Genomic DNA, 27714 nt, shown 5'->3' on the forward strand with positions numbered 1-27714 from the left:
AATATATCCGTCTGCCTTTGTAAAGCATTTTGAATTGCCTTGCATCTGAATTGTGCTATATAAATAATTTTGCCTCGCCTGACAAATGAAACTTATCAATTTATCAAAAACCTATGGCTTATTTTAAAAACAGGAACTTTCATGTAAAAGTGACGCAGAGTAATGTTTGCCATTAACTGAAGACATCCAGTTATTTTATGTCTGAGCAGAGATCCTTCCTCAAAATACCATCCATCTTACATGGTCCACACAATATTCTCAAAATGGATAAATATGTCACATTTACACTAAATAATATTGCAAACTTAGCAAACTTCTATCACTAACTATAGCCAACCATCCACGCTCACAAATATACTCACTAATGTGTCCTCCAGTACTGAGAGACGTGTCCTTGCGTATCCTCTCGTCCAACACATTTCATTGTAATTTTGACAAATAAATTGAAACTTGATATTATATATTAACACAATATATTCAAAAACCCAGCTTTACAATTGCAGGCCAACAGTATATTTAGGTCTTTTAACAGGACAATAAGCATTTAAGACCCCTGTGCTAAGGGGGTTATTGTACACACCAATTACCAGTGCAGGATGAACTGCCTCATTTGGAGCCAATCCTGAAATGCATCTGGAACATTTCACACTGCTGATTGCTTGTGGCGCACGCTTGCGGCTGACCATAAGAATGTCAAAGGAGTCAGTTGGTGCTTTGACAGTATTAGACTAAGTGGTAACCGACTGATTAATCAAAGCATATGTGATGGAGACAGAGATGGGTGATGGGTGCTCAGATTAACTGGATGCCTACAAGTTTGCCTCATCATCAGAGCCTTGTAAGCGATCAGCGCACTTTTCAGGACGTCCTGGACTTCATCAACAGCACTGGCACACTGTCTATGTGGAAGCAGGCAGGTGGCAAACCTGTACCAACATTAAGTACAGTAAGGCTAATCAGCGACCAGGGTGCCAAGGTGCCCACTGGATCACAGCAAACTGCTCACTGTCTCCTCCTTCACTTTCCTTTCTGCTCCAGGATAATTGCTGTGTAGCGGTGCCATGAGCCGGTTCGGGTTCCTCCTCCTCCTCAGGAAACACTCCCTCTCTCTCCCGTCGTATAAAAAGGCCCAGGGCGGGATCATGCTGCAGACTGTGGCATCGGGGGGGGGGAACGTGATGTGACACTGAAGCCCGGGGAGACAGCCAAGCCCCCGTCGTTCTCAGGAAGGTCTTCCATGCCTGGAGTAGCAGAGCTGCAGCGAACCCATGGGTAAGCGTCTCCTCAGAGCAGACCTCCGGACTTAACAGCTCAAGGCCTCCCTAACCTCACCTTTGCTTCTAGCCAGACTACTTCAAACATTCTGTAACAGCTGAGAAACTGCTTTCTATAAGTGATTGCTAATGTCTGCTAGCCAGTGCACGCCTTCAATGCCTAGTGGTTTGCTGAGGAGGGCAGGTGGATCACTCAGTCATTACCAGTGGTTTTATAATTCAGTTTGAAAACATTAGGAGTATGAAATGTGTCTTCTGCGAGCATTGAAGTAAAAACTCCAGCCATTAAATCACAGATCAAATACCTGCTATTTGAAACATTGTTTAAAATGAACAAAGTCACATGTTAATGACTTTACATTTTCTGTGTCTCAGAAGGAGAAATGTGCAGGTGCTTGATTCTCGTCATGCCTTGTGCCATAACACCTTTTGCCATAATCAGATATACATAATCTGATATATCAGAGATGTCTAGACTATTGTTTCTGAGCCCAGTCCTCAGGAACCCCCAGACAGTACACATCTTTGATCCCTCCCAGCTCCCAGCCAATCACAAACACCGTATACCTGGTACAGGCGCGATTGGGAGCAGGGGGGGAGCAGAAATGTGGACTGTCTGGGCATCCCTCAGGACTGGGTTCAGAAACACTGATCTTTTTGTTTAGTGCAAATACACTTCAGTGCAAATAAACTTCAGCTGTAGTTTAAAAGCTTAGGAACATTTTCCATAGTGATAATTCTATATGCACACTGAAACATTGATGCAGACCTCAGATGTAGATCTTGCTGTCCATGTCTGGCCATGTGGCTGGATCAAACAAGCGCTTTGGGCTTTGGAGGCATTTACGACTCAGTGAAGTAACCACTAATGTCATTTTGTATCCTTCCCTAGTTTCTGGAATGCCTTGCTGTGCACTTTCTGAAGTTAATGATGAAAATCGCCAACATGAATAATGTAGACACACATCACCATAGTGACAAGTATTAATTCCATACATATAGGGTAGTTCTCAGCATGAACAGTCTTGTGGGTCCAGAAAGATTTGTTCTTTGCCAAAGGAACTCCAAGTATTCATCCATACATGTTTGAAAGAGTGACGTGTGACCTGAGAGTGAAAATGACCGTCCTGTCTGTGTGAGCTGCTGCCACACTCAAGCTGCACAAACAGGCTTTACTGTACGACATCTGCCAAGAGCCGTCTATACCTTTTGGCTGCTAGCTTAACAACTCAGTGGACTTTGGCTGCAGTCCTACTGGGCTGAAAGGTGGTAATTTCTCTGACATCTTGCGCTACAGCAAACTATAGCAAAAGGGCTTCATCAGCCTAATCAGGTTAATATAACCGAATGTGCAGTGATGTGCTGTGTAACAGCAGACCTTCGACAATTAACCAAACACTGGGAATCAGTACTAACAAGAAACAGGTGAGGGTAATTGTTATAGATGGTGACCTTCTTTGTGGTGGTGACATCATGAACACACTTAGAGATGTAGCTGAGGACAGTCAGGGTTTCTGGTTGTTATAGATGGTGACCTTCTTTGTGGTGGTGACATCATGAACACACTTAGAGATGTAGCTGAGGACAGTCAGGGTTTCTGGTTGTTATAGATGGTGACCTTCTTTGTGGTGGTGACATCATGGACACACATAGAGATGTAGCTGAGGACAGTCAGGGTATATTCCTCCAGGTCTACCTCTCCCTCACTCGTAGCTACATGTTTGAAGACCTGCCAATCTGTGCACTGGAAGCAGTCTTGCAGCATGGAGTCAGCGCCACACGGCCACACAGTCACAGTGTAATATACAGTATATAATATATAATATGGTTTTTCTTTCCAGCCAATCAGGATTCAGGAGCTGCTCGTGTTGATCGGATTCGGTCTTAAATGTGATTAATGCTAAATTACACTGATTCTTACACATTTTTCTTATCTCTTGATAGTTATTCATCACAAGGGGGCGCTCTAAGCACCAACCATTTGCCACCATTATGTTCTTCCTCAGGGGTCTGATTATTCCCGCGCCTGTTTGATAAGCTGCCAATTATCTATTGTGCTATTTAGCTTCTCTGGAAAACAATATTTTTATATATATTGCAATAAGCCCAGAACCTGGGTGATTTGTTCAAGGACAGCGATGTGGTGCGATGAACTCAACACACAGGCGGTGCGATGAACTCAACACACAGGCGTTGCGATGAACTCAACACACAGGCGGTGCGATGAACTCAACACACAGGCGGTGCGATGAACTCAACACACAGGCGGTGCGATGAACTCAACACACAGGCGTTGCGATGAACTCAACACACAGGCGGTGCGATGAACTCAACACACAGGCGGTGCGATGAACTCAACACACAGGCATTGCGATGAACTCAACACACAGGCGGTGCGATGAACTCAACACACAGGCGGTGCGATGAACTCAACACACAGGCGGTGCGATGAACTCAACACACAGGCGGTGCGATGAACTCAACACACAGGCGGTGCGATGAACTCAACACACAGGCGGTGCGATGAACTCAACACACAGGCGGTGCGATGAACTCAACACACAGGCGTTGCGATGAACTCAACACACAGGCGGTGCGATGAACTCAACACACAGGCGGTGCGATGAACTCAACACACAGGCGGTGCGATGAACTCAACACACAGGCGGTGCGATGAACTCAAAACACAGGCGTTGCGATGAACTCAACACACAGGCGGTGCGATGAACTCAACACACAGGCGGTGCGACGAACTCAACACACAGGCGGTGCGACGAACTCAACACACAGGCGGTGCGACGAACCCAACACACAGGCGGTGCGACGAACTCAACACACAGGCGGTGCGACGAACTCAACACACAGGCGGTGCGACGAACTCAACACACAGGCGGTGCGACGAACTCAACACACAGGCGGTGCGATGAACTCAACACACAGGTGTTCCTACAGCAATAGGCCTTCGCAGTTTCTGTTGGCTACACACTACTGATCTACAGAGATAATTATATTTTTTAACCTTCAACGTGGTGATAAGTTGCGGGATTTAAGTGGGGGCAAGATAAGCCTCAGATATAATTGGGGTGTAAATATATCCTTATACGACGACATCGTGCAGCAGTGACTGACATGCATTCTCTAAGGCAGGGGGGCCCAACTCCAGTCCTGGGGGGCCAGAGCCCTGCACACTTTTGGGTTTCCCCTCATTTAACACACCTGATTCAACTCCTTGTGCTAATTACCACACAGCTCTTGAGCTGAATCATTTGTGGTGGAACAGGGAAAGAACTAAGCTACGCAGGGCTCCGGCCCCCCAGGACTGGAGTTGGGCCCCCCTGCTCTAAGGGAATAAGGTTACATTCTTTCTGCAGGTTACATCTTCACAGTATTGTCCAAAGGATTACATTCTCTAACTGTTATATAATTGTGTATAATATAATATTTTAATTTGTATGTGAAATGCTGCATAAAATACATTCATGGTTAGAAGCTGGAAGATATAATGGGACATATGAAGCACTGTGACACCAGCCACCCTGAGTGACATTATGTGGCATCTGAGTGACACGATGATGACGACGCAAACTGAAGCTCACAGCATGTTAAATGTGATGCTTTCTGACCTCACAGGCACCGCCGTGAAAGGAGGCTGGGATTCTAAGCGGTGACGGCTGTGACGGCCAAGTGACAGCTGCCTGTGGTGAGAATTGCAGCAGGATGCCTAAAGTGACGCCGTGGAACACCAATCCCCACGCCGTTCACATCACCCATGTGCTCACCATCCTCGCTCAAGTCGCCTTTGCTCTAAAACCTGCCAAGCTGCCTCTGATTGGCCGCAAGCCCTTCATCGCTGCCTGGAACGCCCCTTTGGACATGTGCGTCAGCAAGTACAACGTGAGCATCGACCTCAGTCTCTTTCACATCCAGGGCAGTCCCCGTGCCGTGAGAACGGGCCAGGACGTCACCATCTTCTATGCTAACCGACTGGGCCACTACCCCTTCTACACGGAGCAGGGCATGCCTGTTAACGGCGGCCTGCCGCAGAACTGCAGCCTCAAGTCGCACCTGCACAAAGCCCACCGGGACATCCGCCACTACATCCCTTCCCGCGACTTCCACGGCCTGGCCGTCATCGACTGGGAGTACTGGAGGCCGCAATGGAACCGCAATTGGCACAAGAAGGACATCTATCGCCGGAAGTCGCGGGAGATGGTTTGGGGAGCCTACACCAACATGTCCGAAGCCCAGGTGGAGGAGCTGGCTCGGCACGGGTTCGAGGAGAGAGCCGCAGCCTTCATGCAGGAGACACTGATGCTGGGCATGCGTACTCGGCCCCTTGGCCTCTGGGGCTTCTACCTCTACCCCGATTGCCACAATTACAATGTGGACGAGACCAACTACACAGGCACCTGCCCCCTGCAGGAGCGCAGGCGCAATGACGAGCTGCTGTGGCTGTGGAACAGCAGCACGGCGCTCTACCCCTCAGTCGCCATCAGACGCCGCCACGCAGATAATGACAGCAACCTGCACTTCTCTCGGTGTCGGGTGCTGGAGTCCCTGCGCATCGCCAGTCTCACCTCTCTTGACTATGAGCTGCCAACCTTTGTCTACACGCGTATGGGCTACCGGGAAGAGGCCATGACCTTCCTTACCACGGTAAGCCTGGGCGAAAGACCAGGGTCTAACTGGAGAAGCCAAGGGTCAATACAGCAGCTGTGTGTGTGATATTACTGAGCAACCTCCTGGTCATTCTACATGAAGCGATCAGTTCAAAACATTTATTCCTGTCCACTAACAACTGCGGTTTAGCATAGCTAAAATTCTGCTGTGAAACGGTATCCCCTCCTTGCAATGACATTTTAGCCTCACTGGAAAACCTCTCTGAATGATGTCTGGAAAAACATGTGGCAGGTCCAGATATCCATGCTGCCACCTTGTGGTCACAGATGGTAGGCCTCACAAATACATGGGAACATTTGCTTTTCAGCACAGTCAACTCAGCACAGCTTGCTTCAGCACAGTTTTTATGCGGAGTTTGTGCGTTCTCTGCATTGCATGGGTTTCCTCCAGGTATTCTTGTTTCTTCCTGCATTCCAAAGACACTGAGTTAGATACATTTTCCACAGTATGTAAATGTGAGTACTCGTAATATGTAAATGAGTACTCATGCTCTTGTTTGTCTAGTGTGTGCACAGGCATTTACAGCATTTTGTTGTTCTTTCCAGAAGGACTTGGTCCACACCATCGGGGAAAGTGCAGCTCTGGGTGCGGCCGGCTTTGTCATTTGGGGTAGTCTCAACCTCACCTCCTCCAGAGTGAGTTTATGGACTTTCTGCATGTGTCTCTGCAGTAGCCAAAGGTTTGCAGGGAATACTGATCAATTCTACTGCAATGCCTCAGTAGGCATTGCTCAGAGTTAGAATGCTCCTTCAATTAACAGCACATTGGAGCCATACGTGACATCACACACAATACCTCTGTTCTTTAAATGATGTTATAATGGATGGATGTTAATGGAGAATTAACCCTTTGTTAACAGCGCTTCTCTTTAACTGTCCTCAGCACAACTGCTCCAAAGTAAAAGCGTTTCTGGGCCGTCAGCTAGGCCAGTACATTATGAATGTGACGCGAGCGGCAGAGATCTGCAGTGACTTCCTGTGCCAGGGAGGAGGCAGGTGTGTCCGCAGGGATCCCCATGCGTCGCATTACCTGCACCTGAGCAGTGAGAGCTACCGCATCGATCCTACCGGTGATGGGAGGTTCGCCGTCGTGGGATGGCACACTGATCAGGAACTCCAGCAGCTCTTGGAGCGGTTCCGCTGTCACTGTTACCAAGGTTACGGAGGGGACCACTGTGACAGTCTAGCTACCATGGTAGAGAGCTCTGCTAGGGAAACTGGGACTTCGGTTGCACTTCTTTTGGCTCTACTGCTGAACTTGTGTGCAGTACTTGTGTGAATACTATGCAGGATAACTAACCTACTCTGCACACTGACAGCAATAAGCTTCCTAAGATTAATCCCAGTTTTGGTCATTTATATTGCAAAGACTTTATTTTTCTATCTTAAAGTATAGGCCTGTTATTATATAATGGCAAATTTCTTTAACACGTCACACACATATTATACGTGTACATTTGGTAACAAGTCAACTTTCAGGTAGAAACATTTATTGGCCTTCCTGGTCTGAGACAAAGCACAGCAATCAGGGCCATCCATCCATCCATCCAATCATTCCACTGCCTCCTGAGACCTGCTGACTATTCACTGGAGGAATAGTACCAAAGGGACTTAGGCTGCTGACTGAATGAGGTGCACAGGAAGGCGGACTCAGGTACGGAAAACTGGAGAACCCAGACCATGAAGTGGGGAACTAGAAACGGGGCTACAACACAGAAAGTTGGACATTCACAGAGAAACCCCAAGGACAGGAATGCCGGCTAATCAGGACCATGACTGCGGGAGCAGGACCATCAATACAAGATGCCACTCAACAACAACCATGGACACTGATACTCAACACCCAGACCCAAAACCAAGTGAAAAGCCACATCAAGCCCCACAAGTGAGCCTCTGAATCAAAAACCAGTCTGAGCCCTACACCCTAAGAGCAATGACATCATCTTAACCGGGACAATGTTCACTGCTCTGTTTGAATAAGGTTGCGCTCTAATGACCACTGGCTCAGAGCAAGATCACAAAGCAGGCTCAATTAGCTGATTACTAATCAGGAACAGGTATGACACACTTGTAGTCACATGTTACACAGTATAGTGACAGAAATTAACAAGATTGGAAATAATAAAAACAAATCGCTAACAGATGGGCAAAGCCTTGGATCTGGACATTAATCGGAGTAGGAATGTTGACAGGGACACTCTATAGTTTAGAACCAGGGTCTCCAACTCCAGTCCTGCAGAGCTACTATCCAGTAGGTTTTCTATCCTACCCGGCTTCTGATGAGCCACACCTGTTCTCAGGTTAAATACCAGGAGCAGGTGTGGCTCATCAGAAGCCAAGTGGGACAGAAAAACTATTGGATGGTAGCTCTCCAGGACCAGAGTTAGAGACCTCGGCTTTAGAATGTGCTGCTTGAAGTGCAGCCTCACTGTGATACGGACCACTTAACGCACTGTGAGTGGCCAAAAAATGTTTACAGGTTTTTTATATACCCTGTGAATCTGTGAAAATGGCCTTTATACCAACTCTCTGGTCCCAGGTACACATGGAAATATACAGGAAAAAGTCCCAGATTCCAGAGAGTAATGATTTAAGTTTATTTTGAATGTTTCTATGGCTTTAGCTGTCTGAAGAAAAGCTCCTCAGCAGTAGATATGTTCAGGAGCTCAAAGACAAACATTAAATGTTCTCAAGCTGGTTGATTACGGAGGAGGGTTAGGGCCACCATGAAAATATTATTTGAATTCTGACTTTTTTTCTCAGAATTCTGAATTTAGAAAAAAAGTCAGAATTCAAATAATATTTTCATGGTGGCCCTAATCCTCTTCCATACTTGATAGCCTCCTTAAATATCGTTGCTTTGTAAGCATAGGGTGAGAACGCAATACACAGGACAGTTAGGTTGTAGCACCTGTCAGGGCTTCGTAATGCTAACGGGTCACTGTGAAAGTCAACTTGGGCCAGCAGAATGCTAAAAATTACATGTACGTCAGCCATAAGCCATACTAAAACATACTGGGTGCAAAAAGGATCTTAAATATTCAACTGCACATAATGCAAGTGACTGCAAAATTAAACATGATACAAGTGGAATTAATGACCTCTTTGTCCTTCTGTTTCTTGTATTGAAATTAAAATTCATTTTGATTTTTGTAGATGGTCACATATTGTTTGTAAATACACTGTGCCACATCTCATTCTGGAAACCAAATGTTTTAATATGAATTTGGTGCACCCTTTGTTGCTATAATAGCCTCTGATCTTCTGGGAAGGTTTTCCAGTAGATGTTGGAACACTGCTGGTGGGATTTGCTGCATTCGGATTGAGTTTATGATGCCTACCACTTTGCAATGCAATTTGCTGCCAGATGTTTCCACTTCTCAATCACTTCACTTGCAGTTGACTAGGACAGCTCTAGCAGAGCTGAAATTCAGCAAATTGAATCCATGTGGAAAGTCACTCTTTTATAAAACCACTTATTCTGCTCCTAATGTTGGTTGCAGGGGATGTGCAAGCAACTATGTGCTTAAATATCCAGCAATGGCTGCAATTAGCCAATTCCACTAATTAATTGGGGTCATTACATAAGTATGTCCTTATAGTGTAATCATCTCTGTAGGTTATTAACTCCCGTGGCTGACAGAGTGATGTCACTGTTAGGCCTTGGAGCAAGACCACTATCCCAACTGCTCCAGGGACACTGACCCTGCTGTCTTACAGTATCTTCACTTGTGTGTTGCTTTTCACAAAGACAACTGTTAAATAAAAACATTAAAAATAAATCAGTTTATTGCAGGGCACACAGATTAGAAATCCTATAAAAGCCACTTGAAATAAAATGTGCAAAGTCTTAATTATCCTTTTACTATACGTGGCTGCAGCCTATCATGCTTTTACAATGTCAACAACAAAGTTACAACAGCATGGATATTGCATTGCGATATAGCTAAAACAGGAATTTAGTGAGTTAGTATTGCCACCTACTAATAGAACAGTATGTAATAGTTATTTGTTATAATACCACAGTTGACCATGGAATATTTAGTAGCTAGGAAATATTATGAATGGATTTATTGCACAGGTGGCATCCTATCATTGTAACACTCACATCAGGACACTCTGGGCTATTCACCAGGATCCGTTTATTAGCAGAAGTCAAATCGTGATCCAAGGGGCAGACAGGGTCAAAACCAGAGATCAGTCCATACCAAGCACAAAAACTAAGAGCATGATCCATGAGAGTAGTCGATGAGCCAGGAGCATAAAGGTCAGGAAGCCAAAAGAACAATCCAGACACATGGACAGGAGACATGGGGAAGATCCATGAGGGAGGAGCGGGGCTAGGTCGGACGGGATTGGGAAGATTCAGGAGGCGCGGGAAGTGGAGGCAGGGAAAGTCGGGTAGTATGGAGCTGAAACAAAGACAGGATTATAACGCTCAGCAATTGCATAATCACAAATACCGCAGGTTGCAGGTTTAAGTAGGGGAGTGGGCATTCCCTTAATTGTTCACAGCTGTGTTGATTGCCACTCTGCCTGCAGGTATGACAGAACCCCCCGATGACCGACCCCTGGCGGTTGGGGAAGGCATTGTGGTCTGCCATGGGGTCAGGGTTCTGGTTGTGAGGGGTGGCTGGCATAAAATTGAGCAAGGAGATCCTACCCTGTGGTTTGCGTGCCTCAGTGAACCTGAGGGCTATGTTGTAGGGGCAATAGCCCCTGGTAGGGTCTCTCAATGCCAAAAGTTCCCAGGGGAGGGGCCAGACAAAGAGAAATCCAAAAAAAACCCTATGACAAAGAATCCTATCAAGGTCTTGTTTCCCTTCGACCAGACTAGGTTCACTGGTGCCCCACCCTGGAGCCAGGCCTGGGGGAGGGGCCTGTTGGAGAGCGCCTGGTGACCGGGCCTTGGTCCGTGGGGCCCGGCTGGGCCCAGCCCGAAAGAGGCATGCGGGACCGTCCCCATGTGGGCCCACCACCCGCAAGGGAAATGTGGGTTCAGTGCATTATGGATCGGGTGGCGGCCAAGGGAGGCCCTGGCGGTCCAATACCCGGCTGACAAAACTGGTTTTCGGGACATGGAATGTCACCTCTCTGGTGAGGAAGGAGCCTGAGCTTGGCTGCACTGGGCTGAGGTGGCCAGGGTGGTTAAAGAGCTACGTGGTGGCCGGGCCCTGGGGGTGGACAAGATCCACCAAGAGTACCTAAAGGCTCTGGATGTTGTGGGGCTGTCATGGCTGACACACCTTCTCAACAGCGTGTGGAGGTCAGGGACAGTGCTGCTGGATTGGCAGACCAGGGTGGTGGTCCCCTTATTTAAGAAAGGGGACCGGAGGGTGTTTTCCAACTACAGGGGGATCACACTTCTCAGCCTTCCTGGGAACGTCTTTTCCGGGGTACTGGAGAGGAGGGTGAGATAGATAGTCAAATCTCGGATTCAGGAGGAACAATGCGATTTTCGTCCTGGCCGTGGAACACTCTACCAGCTTTATACTCTTACGAGGGTACTGGAGGGGGCCTGGGAGTTTGCCTATCCAGTCTACATGTGTTTTGTGAACTTGGAAAAGGCTTATGACCGGGTTCCCCGAGGTGCCCCTGTGGGGTTCGGGGTCCACTATTGTGGGAAATTTGGTCCCTGTATGAACGGAGCAGAAGCTTGGTCCGCATTGCTGGTAATAAGTCGGATGTGTTCCCAGTGCGGGTTGGGCTCCGCAAGGGCCATAATATTTATGGATAAGATTTCTAGGTGCAGCCAGGGTGTTGAGGGTGTCCAGTTTGGTGGTCTCAGGAATGCCTCGCAAGTGGAGGAGTTCAAGTATTTCGGGGTTCATGAGTGAGGGTAGGCGAGATCGAGAGCTGGATAGACGAATCGGAGCGGCGTCTGCAGTTTTATGGTTCATCGTAGCTAAGAAAGAACTGAGCCGGAAAGCAAAGCTCTCGATCTATTAGTCCATCTTTGTCCCTACCATCACATATGGTCATGAGCTATGGGTAATGACTGAAAGAATGAGATTGTGAATACAGGCAGCCGAAATTAGGTTTCTCCGCAGGGTGTCTGGACTTTCCCTTAGAGATAAGGTGAGAATTTTGGATATCCGGGAGAGTCTCAGAGTAGAACCGCTGCTTCTTCATGTCGAAAGGAGCCAGTTGAGGTGGTTTGGACACCTGGCACGGATGCCTCCTGGGCGGCTACCCGGAGAGGTTTTCCGTGCATGTCCTACAGGGAGGAGGCCCCGGGGCAGACCCAGGACATGCTGGAGGGATTATATCTCTCGGCTGGCCTGGGAATGCCTCGGCATCCTCCCCGAGGAGCTGGTAGAGGTGGCTGGGGAGAGGGAGGTCAGCGTATCTCTCCTGAAGCTGTTACCCCCGCGACCCGAACCCCAGACAAGCGGAAGCTAATGGATGGATGGATGGAATTCTTCATATCCTTCTAATACGAGGTCCTGCTCTTGTGTGAAAAGGTGCAACCTTTCTTTTGTGATTTTGTCGCAGCAAATCAAAGACTTCCTGATCATGTTTTCTAGACTTTATATATGGGCTTTTCAAGCAGCGTGGGCGCTCGCAATCATCTAGGACGATTGGATCCAGCTAGACTAATCTACAGTACTACACAGCTCCCTTTGAAAAACTGACTTATCCCGAATGAGTTTCACCGGCATTAACTTATCCAAGATGAGGCATCTGATCTCGGATGATTTAAGCAATGTACGGAAAATACCCCCCTGTTCTAATATGCACATAGAAAAAGGTTCAAATGTTCTAAGTTGATGTTGAATGTTTCTATGGTTTCAACTGTATGAACAAAAACTCCACCCCTGCAGAAACATGCAGGACCACAAAGACAGACATTACATTAATGTTCTCAAGCAGGTCTTGAGGCCTTAAACCTGACTAATCCTCCTGACCACCATCACTTGACTTCTCATCACAGGGACTGCTCTGCGCTGGTTTGAGTCATACCTGTCAGAGAGATTATTCCTAGTGATCTGGAGTGTAGAGGTGTCCGAATCACATCAAGTAACTATCGGTGTTCCCCAAGGTTTTGTCCTTGGTGTCCTTGGTGCCCTCCTGAGTTAAATTACCTCTGTAGGTCAAATCATCCAGTCACATAGCTTCTACTACCCTGCTACTCTGATGACATCCAGTTATACCTGACTTACCTGCCTGATGACAGCACGGTATCTGCTTAGATCCCTACATGCCTTGGGGAAATTGCAGCCTGGACGAAGGACCATCACCTCCAAGCTTCTTGTTTTCCTTGCTAGTGCTACTATCCATCAAGACATTGTTCTTCATCTTGGATTATCACCATCCAGGTCCACCAGGAACCCAGGGAAAATGACAGATAGCCTTGACTTGTCACCTCACAACCAATCTATAGGAACTCTCTACTTGCAGGTTTATCAGTTTGTCCTGTCAAATCACTGCAGATAATGAAAAATGTGGCAGCAAGTGTGGTATTCATTCAGCCTGAATGTATGCATGTTAAACGCCTCCCTGCGTCTTTTCATTGGTTCTGATTAGGCATTTGCATCAAGTTCAAGCTTTTGGTGCTTGCCTTCAGATTCATTGATGGACAGGCACCCATCTTGATCAAGAGGCTTCTTAAGACCCCCGTCTCATCTCGCCCTCTTTATTCAGCAAACCAGCGCTGCTTCGAGATTCCTCCACCATATGAGAAGTGTCAGTCCAGGTATTTTTCATGTGTGATTGTCCAATGGTGGATTGAGCTGCTGAACCACATCCGCTCAAGAGATATTCTCTCTACCTTTAAGAAATGCCTCAAGACCCATCTGTGTGATGCCTGTCTGTGGTCCCTGAATATTCTTTGCACTTCTGCTCACTGAATAGTCTTATTAGGGTCTTGCTTTTATTGCAAGATGTTGCATAGCCCTTGCTCCAGTACTGCGCACTCTTTAGACTGGCCATTCATTGGAAGCTCAGCATAGGAACACTTATGCCTAAGGTGACACCTTGACAAAACCTATGTTTATAATGGGCCACTTGGGTCAGAGTGGGAGCAAGATTGAATCACTTTTAGAAGCCCTAACCCTGGAATTCGGACTGTACAAGACAACACAGAACCATTTCACAGGCAGAAGGACACGCGCTTTGTAAACATAACCACAGAGGACTTTTCAGGACATAATATAGCTGAGCTTGCACCTTTGCATTGTATTTGAATAACGATGGGCTTCTCGATAAAGGCCTGATATGACCTTAAATAAAACACGTCACCTTAGCTCTGCACTACAGTATAAACGCCTCAGCAGGACACAGTGCTGAAGAAGCCCAGGTGAGAACTTCAGAAATTTACAGTATTTCATCATGCCTCAATATAAAAGCTACCTAGTAAATTAGTTTAAATGTTTCCGTGTTTAAAAAGAACAACTTTAAAACAATGCTTCTTGAAAATCATATCCTGAAATCCTCATACAGACTATTTGATAGATATTTGAATGGCTATCATTGTAGTCAGCTATTCCTGTGGCCACAGGTTCTGTGTAATGACACAGTGATTTTCAAAGACATGGCAGTCGAAGTACCAGACAGTTGATTTCCTCTCAATTTGAAATCTGTTTCTGCCCAGTGAATGTTATCAATACAAGCAGTGCAATCTGTTTGCTAGGCAATAATATGATAACAACAATTCAAACATGCTTCCCCACTTTATAAGTATTTTTACACTCAGATACACTGAACCTGTATGAGAAATGGTGAATGTAAATGAATACATTATAGATTTGTTCCTTACACAGGAGAAGCCATGGATTTGATCATCTGGATGAAGAGATCCAGTCCTCTCCCGCTGCCCCTTCTTCTGCTATCATTATTGGGCAGCATTCATGCTGAGCTCCCCTATCCTCCTACTGCCACCCCGCTGTTTGAGGGATACCCTTACGGTGTCATATGGAACATGCCAACTCCTGTTTGCAAGCAGAACAACATCCCCCTGGACACCTCGCCATTCCAGGCCGTTACCACCACAGAAGCTGTTCCTGACCAGTTCCTCTTCCTGTTCTACACCAACCGCCTGGGGTTGTACCCATTTGTGGATGAGGCAACGAAGAAGGAGATCAATGGAGGCATCCCACAGAAGGGCAACCTGACGGCCAGCTTGGAAGTCGCCCAGTGGGACATCACTCAATATATTCCTTCAGGAACCTCCACTGGTCTGGCCGTCATTGACTGGGAAGCCTGGCGCCCCCTCTGGGACAGAAACTGGGACTCTAAGACTATCTACCGCACGCTGTCTATTGACTATGCCCGTCAGCTTGACCCTTCACTTTCCCCATCTCAAGCTGAGCCTGTGGCCAAGGAGCAGTTCCAGACAGCTGCTAGAAACTTCATGGAGGACACAATGAGTCTAGGGATTGATATGAGGCCCAATTACCTCTGGGGCTTCTATCTCTTCCCTGAATGCTATAACTATGGTTGGAATGATGCAGACTACACAGGGGAGTGTCCCACAAATGCACAGACTGAAAATGACCAGCTCCTGTGGCTGTGGCAGACAAGCACAGTCCTCTACCCATCCGTCTACCTGCAGACCAGTCTGGCCAACACCCACAAGGCCGCTCTGTACGTCCGCAACCAAGTACACGAGGCCATGAGGGTGGCCAGCCTGCCTAAGCACCCCTTCAATGTCCCCATCTACGTCTACACCCGTCCTGTCTTTACCAATCAAGCCAACAAATTCTTGAGTGTGGTGAGTACATCATGTCCTGGATCATCTTACTTTTATAAACTTGTTATGATTAAGCTCCGATGTGCTGCCTGTGCTTAAGAGTTGCATATGGTCTCTGTAAGCTTTAAGTCATCAAGGTACTGACCCCAGAGGTTCTGTCTCACTGCTCTGTGTGTGTTCCCATCTCCAGGAGGACCTGGTCCACACTCTGGGTGAGAATGCGGCTGTAGGGGCCTCGGGTTCAGTGCTCTGGGGGGCCAGTGCAGATTTTCATGACAAGGTATCCTCTCATGAAACACAAACACTCTTGGTCACATGCTACAGGCCGAAAAAGAACACGGCTTAAAACAGATCACTATGTTCACAATGTTCATAATGATTGCAATTATATCACTTTTAAGTAACAGAAATCTGCAGTAAAACAGTAAAGGAAATGAAGTATCTGTGTTATAACAATGCTGAAGTTCTCCTTCATGTCTCAGGAGATCTTTTCTTCACACTCAGTCGCAGATTAGCCGTCTATATTACTTGTCACCATACACTTTATTGGAGCGCGTATCTTGTCTTCTCATATTACCTTACTGTTCCTTATTTAATCCATATTTATTATACTTTAACTTTGCTGTATACCTTGCAGCACTGTATACTGTACCTTGCTTGTGACAAATAAAACTCTTGAATCCTTGAATGAATCCTATATGTCACACAAGTATGTTCCATCCTTGTAGGCATCATGTGAGGCCTTATCCTCCTACCTGAACTCCACCCTGAACCCCTACATCGCCAATGTGACGGCAGCTTCCAGGCTCTGCAGCGAGTCACTCTGCCAGGGTAACGGGCGCTGCATCCGGAAGGACTACAACTCTGACGTCTACCTGCACCTGAATCCTGCCAGCTTCTCTGTCCGAAAATCCAACGGGAAGTACGTGGCGGTGGGCATTCCCACCCTCTCTGACCTCACCTACTTTTCCGATCACTTCACCTGCCAGTGCTACGCTGGGCTGAGCTGCTCGCCGCAGATAGCGAGCGAGCTCCCCAACAAACCCGTGGTCATACCTGTGTAACATGGCCCTTCAGTATGCTGTAGGCTCACTGCCCTTTAAAAATGTTTGATCATCTTGCTGATTCATCTGCTATTTTCTGATGCATTTATTTCACCTTTGCAAATAAAGTTCATTCAGTGCCACTTTCACTTCCAACATCATCATTTAGCATCAAAGAATTTCAAAATCTTTAGCCTGGAGGACCAATGTTCAATAATGCTCATTAAAATCATAGTTTCATCTGGTTTAACGCTGCTGAGTAAGTTTGTTTTATATGTCAGCTGGAAGATCCATCATCTCTCTCTCTCTCTGTCTCTCTCTCTCTCTCTCTCTCTCGATCTCCTTGAATCTCTTGAGGCACATCAGAGGAAAGTCACTGTAGACCTGCCTTTGACTAACTGTGGTTATACTTAAGAGAGAAAGCTGTTGGCCACTCATTTGGATTCTCGTTGAATAATTGCTATGCAACTCGTTTAGTCAACAGCTGCACAGCCCCCCTCCCTAGATCTCCTGTGCTCATGTTCTACACAATAATTCCACAGGTGCACATCTTCTTTTGCACACCAGTTTTGCTGTGCAAGAACCATTCTCTCTCAGGGTGACCCAGCACAAATGTAGCATCGACAGCCATTGTGAAGCATAATAGCAACTTCAAAACCTGAGAACTGCAAGACATGCAAAGCAGTGTGAGAAACTGTGTTTACAGTAGCAACTCCAAGGTATAATGGGCAATTCATCCACTAGATCTTGAAAAGCATAATTAGCATCATGATTAAATGGAGATGTTATCAAGAGTGTTACAGTTGCAAGAAAAATTGGGTGCAGCTGTCTTCGTCATCTGGTGTGATCTTAATTTCAAATTTCAATTCCTCTAGCACGAGTTTCTGAACTTTCTATACACACTCTGCCATAGCCAAGGGTTTGTGATGAATTCAGAAGTCATCAGAGAATTGCTGATCAATTTTTGCATAATTCTTCATTCACTAAGAAGACTGGATTTCAGACTGCAGGAAGGCAGTGAAATCTGTAGGGATCCCCATGCATCGCATTACCTGCACCTGAGCAGTGAGAGCTACTGCATCGATCCTGTGGGAGGTTTGCCGTCGTGGGATGGCACACTGCTCAGGAACTCCAGCAGCTCTCAGAGCGGTTCTGCTGTCACTGTTACCAAGGCTACAGAGGGGACCGCTGTGACAGTCTAGTTACCACAGAGAGAGCTCTGCTGGGGAAACTGGGACTTTGGCTGTACTCTTTTTGGCTCTACTGCTCAACTTATGTGCAGTGAGCACTTCAGAAATGCTTAGTATTTCATCATGCCTCAATATGAAAGCTACATTTATCTACTTCATTAATGTAAATGTTCTAGTGTTTGAAAGCAACTTCAGTAGACGGCTTGCTTGTTGAAATTCATATCCTGAAATTCTTATACTGACCTTTTGAAAGGTTCTATGCAACGACACAGTTGATTTCCTTTCAATCTCCTATCTTTCTGCACAATGGATGTAATAAGAACATAAGAACATAAGAACTATACAAACGAGAGGAGGCCATTCGGCCCATCGAGCTCGCTTGGGGAGAACTTACAGTAACTAATAGCTCAGAGTTGTTAAAATCTTATCTAGCTCTGATTTAAAGGAACCCAAGGATTCAGCTTGCACTACGTTATCAGGAAGACTATTCCATACTCTGACTACACGCTGTGTAAAGAAGTGCTTCCTTAAATGCAGCTTGAAATGTTCTCCTGCTAATTTCCACCTATGGCCACGAGTTCTTGTATTTGAACTAATGCTGAAGTAACTATTCGGTTGAACAGCATCCAAACCTGTTAGAATCTTATAGACCTGGATCATGTCCCCTCTCAGTCTCCTTTGCTTGAGGCTGAACAGATTTAGCTCAAATAACCTTTCCTCGTATGACATTCCTCTAAGACCAGGAATCATTCTTGTGGCCCTACGCTGCACCTTTTCTAAGGCCGCTATGTCCTTTTTAAGATATGGTGACCAAACCTGTACACAATATACATGGAGATATACCCCAACATCCTATTGGCCTTTTTTATTGCTTCCCCGCACTGGCGAGAATGAGACATGGAAGCATCAACATACACACCAAGGTCTTTCTCATAATCAGCTACCTTTATTTCAGTAGGTCCCATAAAATACCTGTACTTTATATTTCTGCTCCCTACATGGAGTACCTTACATTTGTCTATGTTAAATTTCATCTGCCAGGTGTCAGCCCAGTCACTAATTAAATTAAGATCCCGCTGTAGCTGCTGAGCCGCAAGTTCAGTATCTGCTACACCACCCACCTTGGTGTCATCTGCAAATTTCACCAGTTTACTGTATATATTGGTGTCTATATCATTTATGTAAATTAGGAACAAAAGTGGTCCTAAAATTGAACCCTGCGGTACCCCACTATGAACGCAGGCCCACTGTGACATTGAGCCTCTTATAACTACTCGCTGCTTCCTATCCGTTAACCAGTTATCAATCCAGGTCGCTACAGTTCCTAAAATACCTGTCGCTTTGAGTTTAAGTGAGAGCCTCTTGTGGGGAACAACATCAAAAGCCTTTTGGAAATCTAAGTAGATGACATCACAGGCCTTCTTATCATCAACTTCCTGAGTAGCTTCCTCAAAAAACTCCAACAGATTTGTTAAACAAATTTGATTTGTTAATCAATACAGGCTGTAGAGTCAGTTCACTAGAGAATAATATTATAACAGTAATTCAAACATACTTCCCCAGTTTATTTAACAAAGTATTTTTACAGACACACTGAACCTGTATGAGAAATGATGAAAGTAGATGAATGGATTATAGATGTGTTACTTACACAGGAGAAGCCATCAACTTGATCACCCAGATGAAGGGATCCATCCAGTCCTCTCCTGCTACCCCTTCTTCTGCTATCTTTAGTAGGCAGCATTCATGCCGATCTCCCCTATCCTCCTACTGCCACCCTGCTGTTTGAGGGATACCCTTTACCCATTATGATCAGATAATTTTCTTTCACATGGTATACAAATTATCAGTTACTTATGTTGAATAAATGAATGAATGTTACATTTATATGTACATTTTATCATTTTACTATCAACACACCCATCCATCCATCCATCATCTCCCGCTTATCCGATGTTGGGTCGCGGGGGCAGCTGTCTCAGCAGGGAAACCTAAACTTCCCTCTCCCTGGCCACTTCATCCAGCTCCTCTGGGGGAATCCCGAGGCGTTCCCAGGCCAGCTGAGAGACATAGTCCCTCCAGCGTGTCCTGGGTCTTCCCCGGGGTCTCCTCCCAGTGGGACATGCCCGGAACACCTCACCAGGGAGGCGTCCAGGAGGCATCCTAACCAGATGCCCGAGCCACCTCATCTGGCTCCTCTCGATGCAGAGGAGCAGCGGCTCTACTCTGAGTCCCTCCCAAATGACCGAGCTCCTCACCCTATCTCTAAGGGAGAGCCCAGCCACTCTGCGGAGAAAACTCATTTTGGCCGCTTGTACTCGCGATCTCGTTCTTTCGGTCACTACCCACAGCTCATGACCATAGGTGAGGGTAGGAACGTAGATCGATTGGTAAATCGAGAGCTTTGCCTTTTGGCTCAGCTCTTTTTTCACCATGACAGACCGAAGCAGCGCCCGCATCACTGCTGACGCCGCACCGATCCGCCTGTCGATCTCCTGCTCCATCCTTCCCTCACTCGTGAACAAGACCCCGAGATACTTAAACTCCTCCACTTGGGGAAGGACCTCCTCCCCGACCCGGAGAGAGCACTCCACCCTTTTCCGGCTCAGGACCATGGTCTCGGATTTGGAGGTGCTGATTTTCATACCAACCGCTTCACACTCGGCTGCGAACTGCTCCAGTGAGAGCCGAAGGTCACGGTCTGATGAGGCCAACAGAACCACATCATCTGCAAAAAGCAGAGACCTAATCCTGAGGTCACCAAACCGGACACCCTCAATGCCCTGGCTGCGCCTACAAATTCTGTCCACACACGATATATGTTTATACAAATATTTTTCAACAAAAGTTACAAAGTGTAAGCCAAACCTCAGGCAAACGGTATGATTCACTGTTCACAGAAAAACAAAAATAAAGTATCAAAGTGTCAATGGTTTCCGGAAGTTGACGTTACTCGTGAGCAGTGTAGCATATAGGGATGTGCAAATCATTTCATTTTTTAAGTAAACGGTTGCACAAGCCTTAAAAACGCTGTGTGATGATACTGCCATAGAGTAGCTGCCATGCATTGAAAATTTATGTCTTTTCTTTCACTTGGTACTCCACTGTAACTTGCAGCACTGGGTCATACGAGTTGCAGCGCTAAACCCAGACCAACCACCAGGACAGGTGCCCAAAAAGAGGACGTATCAGGAGAAACCCAGATTCATGGTAACCCCATCCAGGGATCATTCATGACCTCCAAAAGTCGGGACCTCAGTTTCACATCTCACCTGAACGGTGGCACCAGTGTCCCCATCACTGCACTGGGACCTACGCAGACGACAGGATGGGCTAACCTGTCATCCACACCAACACCGCCAGCAGCAACCCAGCTTTCTTAGTTAGTCTCCCATCCAAGTTCTGGCCTGGCCTAAAGCTACGTAGCTGCAGATGGATTACCAAGTTTGAACAGAAGGTGGGTATGGCCACTTTGCATAGTATTACGTTTATCTAGTATAATGCCACCCTTTGTATGTTAGGCTTTGTATATTGTTACAGTAATCTAGTATAATAGCACTTATTAGGGGTGTGGTCTAGTGATGTTGTGGATGACACTTGTTGTGTTACCATTGGCTGTCCAGCAGGAGTGTGTCTTCTTATAAATCTGGAAATGCACATTGTCAATAGTACACTGAAGGCATTACACCGAAACGCGTCTGTGTGGAGACATTGAGTAATAAAACTGTATTAGGCAAAGTGCAACCTCTTATACTACTTGAGTTATTCTTTTTACAGTCCAGCACTCTGATACATGTAAAATCATTAGGAGTGAAGATCGTTCTTCTATACTTTACTTATACCGGAGCAGCTATGGATTTGATCATCTGGAACAAGGGATCCAGTCCTCTCCCGCTACCCCTTCTTCTGCTATCTTTAGTGGGCAGCATTCATGCCGAGCTCCCCTATCCTCCTACTGCCACCCCGCTGTTTGAGGGATACCCTTACGGTGTCATATGGAACATGCCAACTGCTGTTTGCCAGCAGAACAACATCCTGCTGGACACCTCACCATTCCAGGCCGTTACCACCCCAGAAGCTGTTCCTTACCAGTTCCTCTTCCTCTTCTACAGCAACCGCCTGGGGTTGTACCCATTTGTGGATGAGGCCACCAATAAGGAGATCAATGGAGGCATCCCACAGAAGGGCAACCTGAAGGTCAGCTTGGATGTCGCCCATTGGAACATCACTCAATATGTACCATCAGGAACTTCCACTGGTCTGGCTGTCATTGACTGGGAGGCCTGGCGCCCCTTGTGGGACACAAACTGGGACTCTAAGACTATTTACCAAACATTGTCTATTGACTATGCCCGTCAGCTTGACCCTTCACTTTCCCCATCTCAAGCTGAGCCTGTGGCCAAGGAGCAGTTCCAAACAGCTGCTAGAAACTTCATGGAGGACACAATGAAGCTAGGGATCAGTATGAGGCCCAGTTACCTCTGGGGCTTCTATCTCTTCCCTGAATGCTATAACTATGGTTGGAATGATGCAGACTACACAGGGGAGTGTCCCACAAATGCACAGACCGAAAATGACCAGCTCCTGTGGCTGTGGCAGACGAGCACGGCCCTCTACCCATCCGTCTACCTAGCGACCAGTCTGGCCAACACCCACAAGGCCGCTCTCTACGTCCGCAACCAAGTACACGAGACCATGAGGGTGGCCAGCCTGCCTAAGCATCCCTTCAATGTCCCCATCTACGTTTACACCCGTCCTGTCTTTACCGATCAAGTCAACAAATTCTTGAGTGTGGTGAGTACATCAGGCTAGGGATGAAACGGTTACTGGTTTCACAGTAAACCACGGTTTCAATTCTTAATTATCCTTAAGACAGTGGTTGATTACTACACTTTGAAAAACTCATGTTAAATACTGTCCAGCATCAACCAAAGCCAGTGAGAGTCTCTCAGACGCAGGCATGCACACACAGCAGGCAATGTGGGTTTGTTCTGAGTCAGCGAGAACATGGCAAAGCAGTGACAGCGTTCTGGAGATTTTTAACGTTAATGCACATTGAATATGGTTTTCAATAGTTTACATAAGGCATTGTCTATGGTTTGATTTTAATGTTTATGCAAACAAAAAGTACATAGAGCTGCTCATTTTATTAGTTAAATATAAAACTTAGTGATATGACTTCAGTTTGTGTCTTGGTAGCTTTTTCGTAATAATAATAATAGATACTTTATGAATCCCTGTGGGGAAATTCTCTGTACTCCTCCCCCAACCTGCTCTCTGTAGCTGAGAGCAAGCTGGCTGTAAAGGGCAGCCACCCATAGCAGTGCCCAGGGAGCTGGGGGTCAAGGGTTTTACTCAAGGACCTGCCAATGTGCTGAGGCTGGGCTCGAACCGGCGACCTTCCGACCACAAGCCCACTGAGCCACATGCTGTCCCCCAAAGTCTTCTGGGCACATTTTAATAATACTGTGATAATACTGATAACCGTGATCATTTTGGTCACTATAATCGTGATATGAAATTTTCTTACTGTTTCATCTCTAATCAGATTCTGGATCATCTCACTCTTATATACTGTAGAGGATATGATCAAGCTCCACTGTGCTGACTTTGCGTCAGACCTTCATATTCTCATTTAAGTCATCAAGGTTCGAAGCCCAGAGGTTCTGTCTCACTGCTCTGTGTGTGTTCCCATCTCCAGGAGGACCTGGTCCACACTCTGGGTGAGAATGCAGCTGTAGGGGCCTCAGGTTCAGTGCTCTGGGGGGCCAGTGCAGATTTCCATGACAAGGTATCCTCTCATGAAACACAAACACTCTTGGTCACATGCTACAGGCCGAAAAAGAACATGGCTTAAAACAGATCACTATGTTCACAATGTTCATAATGATTGCAATTATATCACTTTTAAGTAACAGAAATCTGCAGTAAAACAGTAAAGGAAATGAAGTATCTGTGTTATAACAATGCTGAAGTTCTCCTTCATGTCTCAGGAGATCTTTTCTTCACACTCAGTCGCAGATTAGCCGTCTATATTACTTGTCACCATACACTTTATTGGAGCACGTATCTTGTCTTCTCATATTACCTTACTGTTCCTTATTTAATCCATATTTATTATACTTTAACTTTGCTGTATACCTTGCAGCACTGTATACCTTGCTTGTGACAAATAAAACTCTTGAATCCTTGAATGAATCCTATATGTCACACAAGTATGTTCCATCCTTGTAGGCATCATGTGAGGCCTTATCCTCCTACCTGACCTCCACCTTGAACCCCTACATCGCCAATGTGACGGCAGCTTCCAGGCTCTGCAGCGAGTCACTCTGCCAGGGTAACGGGCGCTGCATCCGGAAGGACTACAACTCTGACGTCTACCTGCACCTGAATCCTGCCAGCTTCTCTGTCCGAAAATCCAACGGGAAGTACGTGGCGGTGGGCATTCCCACCCTCTCTGACCTCACCTACTTCTCCGATCACTTCACCTGCCAGTGCTACGCTGGGCTGAGCTGCTCGCCCCGGATAGCGAGCGAGCTCCCCAACAAACCCGTGGCCATACCTGTGTAACATGGCCCTTCAGTATGCTGTAGGCTCACTACCCTTTAAAAATGTTTGATTATCTTGCTGATTCATCTGCTATTTTCTGATGCATTTATTTCTCCTTTGCAAATAAAGTTCAGTCGTGCTTTGTTGAGTTCAAACATCATCACTCTGCATCATGGAATTTCAAGGAAGTACTATTCTACCCGGCATAATGATAGCAATAAGCCTCCTATGATTAAAACCAATTTTGTCATTTATATTGCAAAGAATTTGGGTGTCTGAAATCGCATACTTGTTTGCTATGTAGCAGACAAAATATAGTATGCGACGTGAGCAGTATGTCTGAATACTCAGTATGGATGAGACAGTATGCCTCCGTACCCGGATGATATACGATGTCATGATCCACGGGGGGAAGCAGGAGAAGGAAGCCGTGAATAAGCACAAAAGGGTTTTATTTCAGGGATGACACACGTAACGTTAATGACCGGACTGGGGAAACGAACGGAAACGCAGACTAAATACACTGGACTAATGACAACGATCAGGAACAGCTTGTAAACACGGGGAATCCACATGGGGTTAACGAGGGGGCATGGCACACAAAAGGAGCGGACGATCGGGGCATGACAATACGATATTCTGCGAAGTTCCAAAATGTGTAATTGATGGATGCTATGTTATCCCACAAAGCCACTGGAGTTACAACCAGAGATGAAGAACATTTCTTGTTCAGAAATATTTCTCAAGATGACAGTGGAATTGCCAACTCTGTACGACTATAAAGGTGCCATAGAATGCATCTTTTCAGTATATTATATTCTTAAATGAAGTTCAGTCAGTGCCAGTTTCACTTCCAACATCATCATTCAGCATCAAGGAATTTCAAAATATTCAGCCTGGAGGACCAATGTTCAATAATGCTCATTAAAACTATAGTTTCATCTGGTTTAATGTTGCTGAGTAATTTTAAAAAGTTTGTTTTATATGTCAGCTGGAAGATCCATTAAACCATTTTGTTCAATACTTGTAAAGAGAGATCTCTCTCTCTCTCTCTCTCTCTCTCTCTCTCTCGATCTCCTTGAATCTCTTGAGGCACATCAGAGGAAAGTCACTGTAGACCTGCCTTTGACTAACTGTGGTTATACTTAAGAGAGAAAGCTGTTGGCCACTCATTTGGATTCTCGTTGAATAATTGCTATGGAACTCGTTTAGTCAACAACCGCACAGCCCCCCTCCCTAGATCTCCTGTGCTCATGTTCTACACAATAATTCCACAGGTGCACATCTTCTTTTGCACATCGGTTTTGCTGTGCAAGAACCATTCTCTCTCAGGGTGACCCACCACAAATGTAGCATCAACAGCCATTGTGAAGCATAATAGCAACTTCAAAACCTGAGAACTGCAAGACATGCAAAGCAGTGTGAGAAACTGTGTTTACAGAAGCAACTCCAAGGTATAATGGGCAGATCTTGAAAAGCATAATTAGCATCATAATTAAATGGAGATGTTATCAAGAGTGTTACAGTTGCAAGAAAAATTGGGTGCAGCTGTCTTCGTCATCTGGTGTGATCTTAATTTCAAATTTCAATTCCTCTAGCACGAGTTTCTGAACTTTCTATACACACTCTGCCATATCCAAGGGTTTGTGATGAATTCAGAAGTCATCAGAGAATTGCTGATCAATTTTTGCATAATTCTTCATTCACTAAGAAGACTGGATTTCAGACTGCAGGAAGGCAGTGAAATCTGTAGGGATCCCCATGCGTCGCATTACCTGCACCTGAGCAGTGAGAGCTACCGCATCAATCCTGTGGGAGGTTTGCCGTCATGGGATGGCACACTGCTCAGGAACTCCAGCAGCTCTCAGAGCGGTTCTGCTGTCACTGTTACCAAGGCTACAGAGGGGACCGCTGTGACAGTCTAGTTACCACAGAGAGAGCTCTGCTGGGGAAACTGGGACTTTGGCTGTACTCTTTTTGGCTCTACTGCTCAACTTATGTGCAGTGAGCACTTCAGAAATGCTTAGTATTTCATCATGCCTCAATATGAAAGCTACATTTATCTACTTCATTAATGTAAATGTTCTAGTGTTTGAAAGCAACTTCAGTAGACGGCTTGCTTGTTGAAATTCATATCCTGAAATTCTTATACTGACCTTTTGAAAGGTTCTATGCAACGACACAGTTGATTTCCTTTCAATCTCCTATCTTTCTGCACAATGGATGTAATCAATACAGGCTGTAGAGTCAGTTCACTAGAGAATAATATTATAACAGTAATTCAAACATACTTCCCCAGTTTATTTAACAAAGTATTTTTACAGACACACTGAACCTGTATGAGAAATGATGAACTTAGATGAATGGATTGTAGATGTGTTACTTACACAGGAGAAGCCATCAACTTGATCACCGAGATGAAGGGATCCATCCAGTCCTCTCCCGCTACCCCTTCTTCTGCTATCTTTAGTAGGCAGCATTCATGCCGATCTCCCCTATCCTCCTACTGCCACCCTGCTGTTTGAGGGACACCCTTTACCCATTATGATTAGATAATTTTCTGTCACATGGTATACAAATTACCAGTTACTTATGTTGAATAAATGAATGAATGAATGAATGAATGAATGAATGAATGTTACATTTATATGTACATTTTATCATTTTACTATCTACACACGATATATGTTTATACAAATATTTTTCAACAAAAGTTACAAAATGCTAAGCCAAACCTCAGGCAAATGGTGTGATTCACTGTTCACAGAAAAACAAAAATAAAGTATCAAAGTGCCAATGGTTTCCGGAAGTTGACGTTACTCGTGAGCAGTGTAGCATGTAGGGATGTGCAAATCATTTCATTTTTTAAGTAAACGGTTGCACAAGCCTTAAAAACGCTGTGTGATGATACTGCCATAGAGTAGCTGCCATGCATTGAAAATTTATGTCTTTTCTTTCACTTGGTACTCCACTGTAACTTGCAGCACTGGGTCATAAGGGTTGCAGCGCTAAACCCAGACCAACCACCAGGACAGGTGCCCAAAAAGAGGACGTATCAGGAGAAACCCAGATTCATGGTAACCCCATCCAGGGATCATTCATGACCTCCAAAAGTCGGGACCTCAGTTTCACATCTCACCTGAACGGTGGCACCAGTGTCCACTGGGACCCACACAGACGACAGGATGGGCTAACCTGTCAGCTACACTAACACCTCCACCAGCAGCAACCCAGCTTTCTTAGTTGGTCTCCCATCCAAGTTCTGGCCTAAAGCTACGTAGCTGCAGA

The 27714-nt window shown here is 45.9% G+C and overlaps 3 protein-coding genes across 3 annotated transcripts; all 3 read left to right on the plus strand.

The window, feature by feature from the left end:
- The first annotated feature begins 1163 nt into the window (after nucleotides 1-1163).
- Nucleotides 1164-8238, plus strand: hyal4 (hyaluronidase 4). Its single transcript, XM_023792135.2, has 4 exons — nucleotides 1164-1272; nucleotides 4905-5930; nucleotides 6500-6589; nucleotides 6837-8238. Exons 2-4 carry the CDS (start codon nucleotides 4992-4994, stop codon nucleotides 7230-7232), a joined length of 1425 nt encoding a protein of 474 aa, XP_023647903.2. The 5' UTR covers nucleotides 1164-1272; nucleotides 4905-4991; the 3' UTR covers nucleotides 7233-8238.
- A 6483-nt stretch (nucleotides 8239-14721) lies between these two features.
- Nucleotides 14722-16708, plus strand: LOC111833636 (hyaluronidase-5-like). Its single transcript, XM_023792130.2, has 3 exons — nucleotides 14722-15665; nucleotides 15835-15924; nucleotides 16373-16708. Exons 1-3 carry the CDS (start codon nucleotides 14724-14726, stop codon nucleotides 16706-16708), a joined length of 1368 nt encoding a protein of 455 aa, XP_023647898.2. The 5' UTR covers nucleotides 14722-14723.
- Nucleotides 16709-21729: 5021 nt separating this feature from the next.
- On the plus strand, nucleotides 21730-24447 carry LOC111833635 (hyaluronidase-5-like). Its single transcript, XM_072700089.1, has 3 exons — nucleotides 21730-22671; nucleotides 23579-23668; nucleotides 24112-24447. The coding sequence occupies exons 1-3, from the start codon at nucleotides 21730-21732 to the stop codon at nucleotides 24445-24447; spliced, it is 1368 nt and encodes a 455-aa protein (XP_072556190.1).
- Nucleotides 24448-27714: the final 3267 nt, after the last annotated feature.

The sequence above is a fragment of the Paramormyrops kingsleyae genome, chromosome 1, assembly GCF_048594095.1.
Source record: "Paramormyrops kingsleyae isolate MSU_618 chromosome 1, PKINGS_0.4, whole genome shotgun sequence".
NCBI lineage: Eukaryota > Metazoa > Chordata > Actinopteri > Osteoglossiformes > Mormyridae > Paramormyrops > Paramormyrops kingsleyae.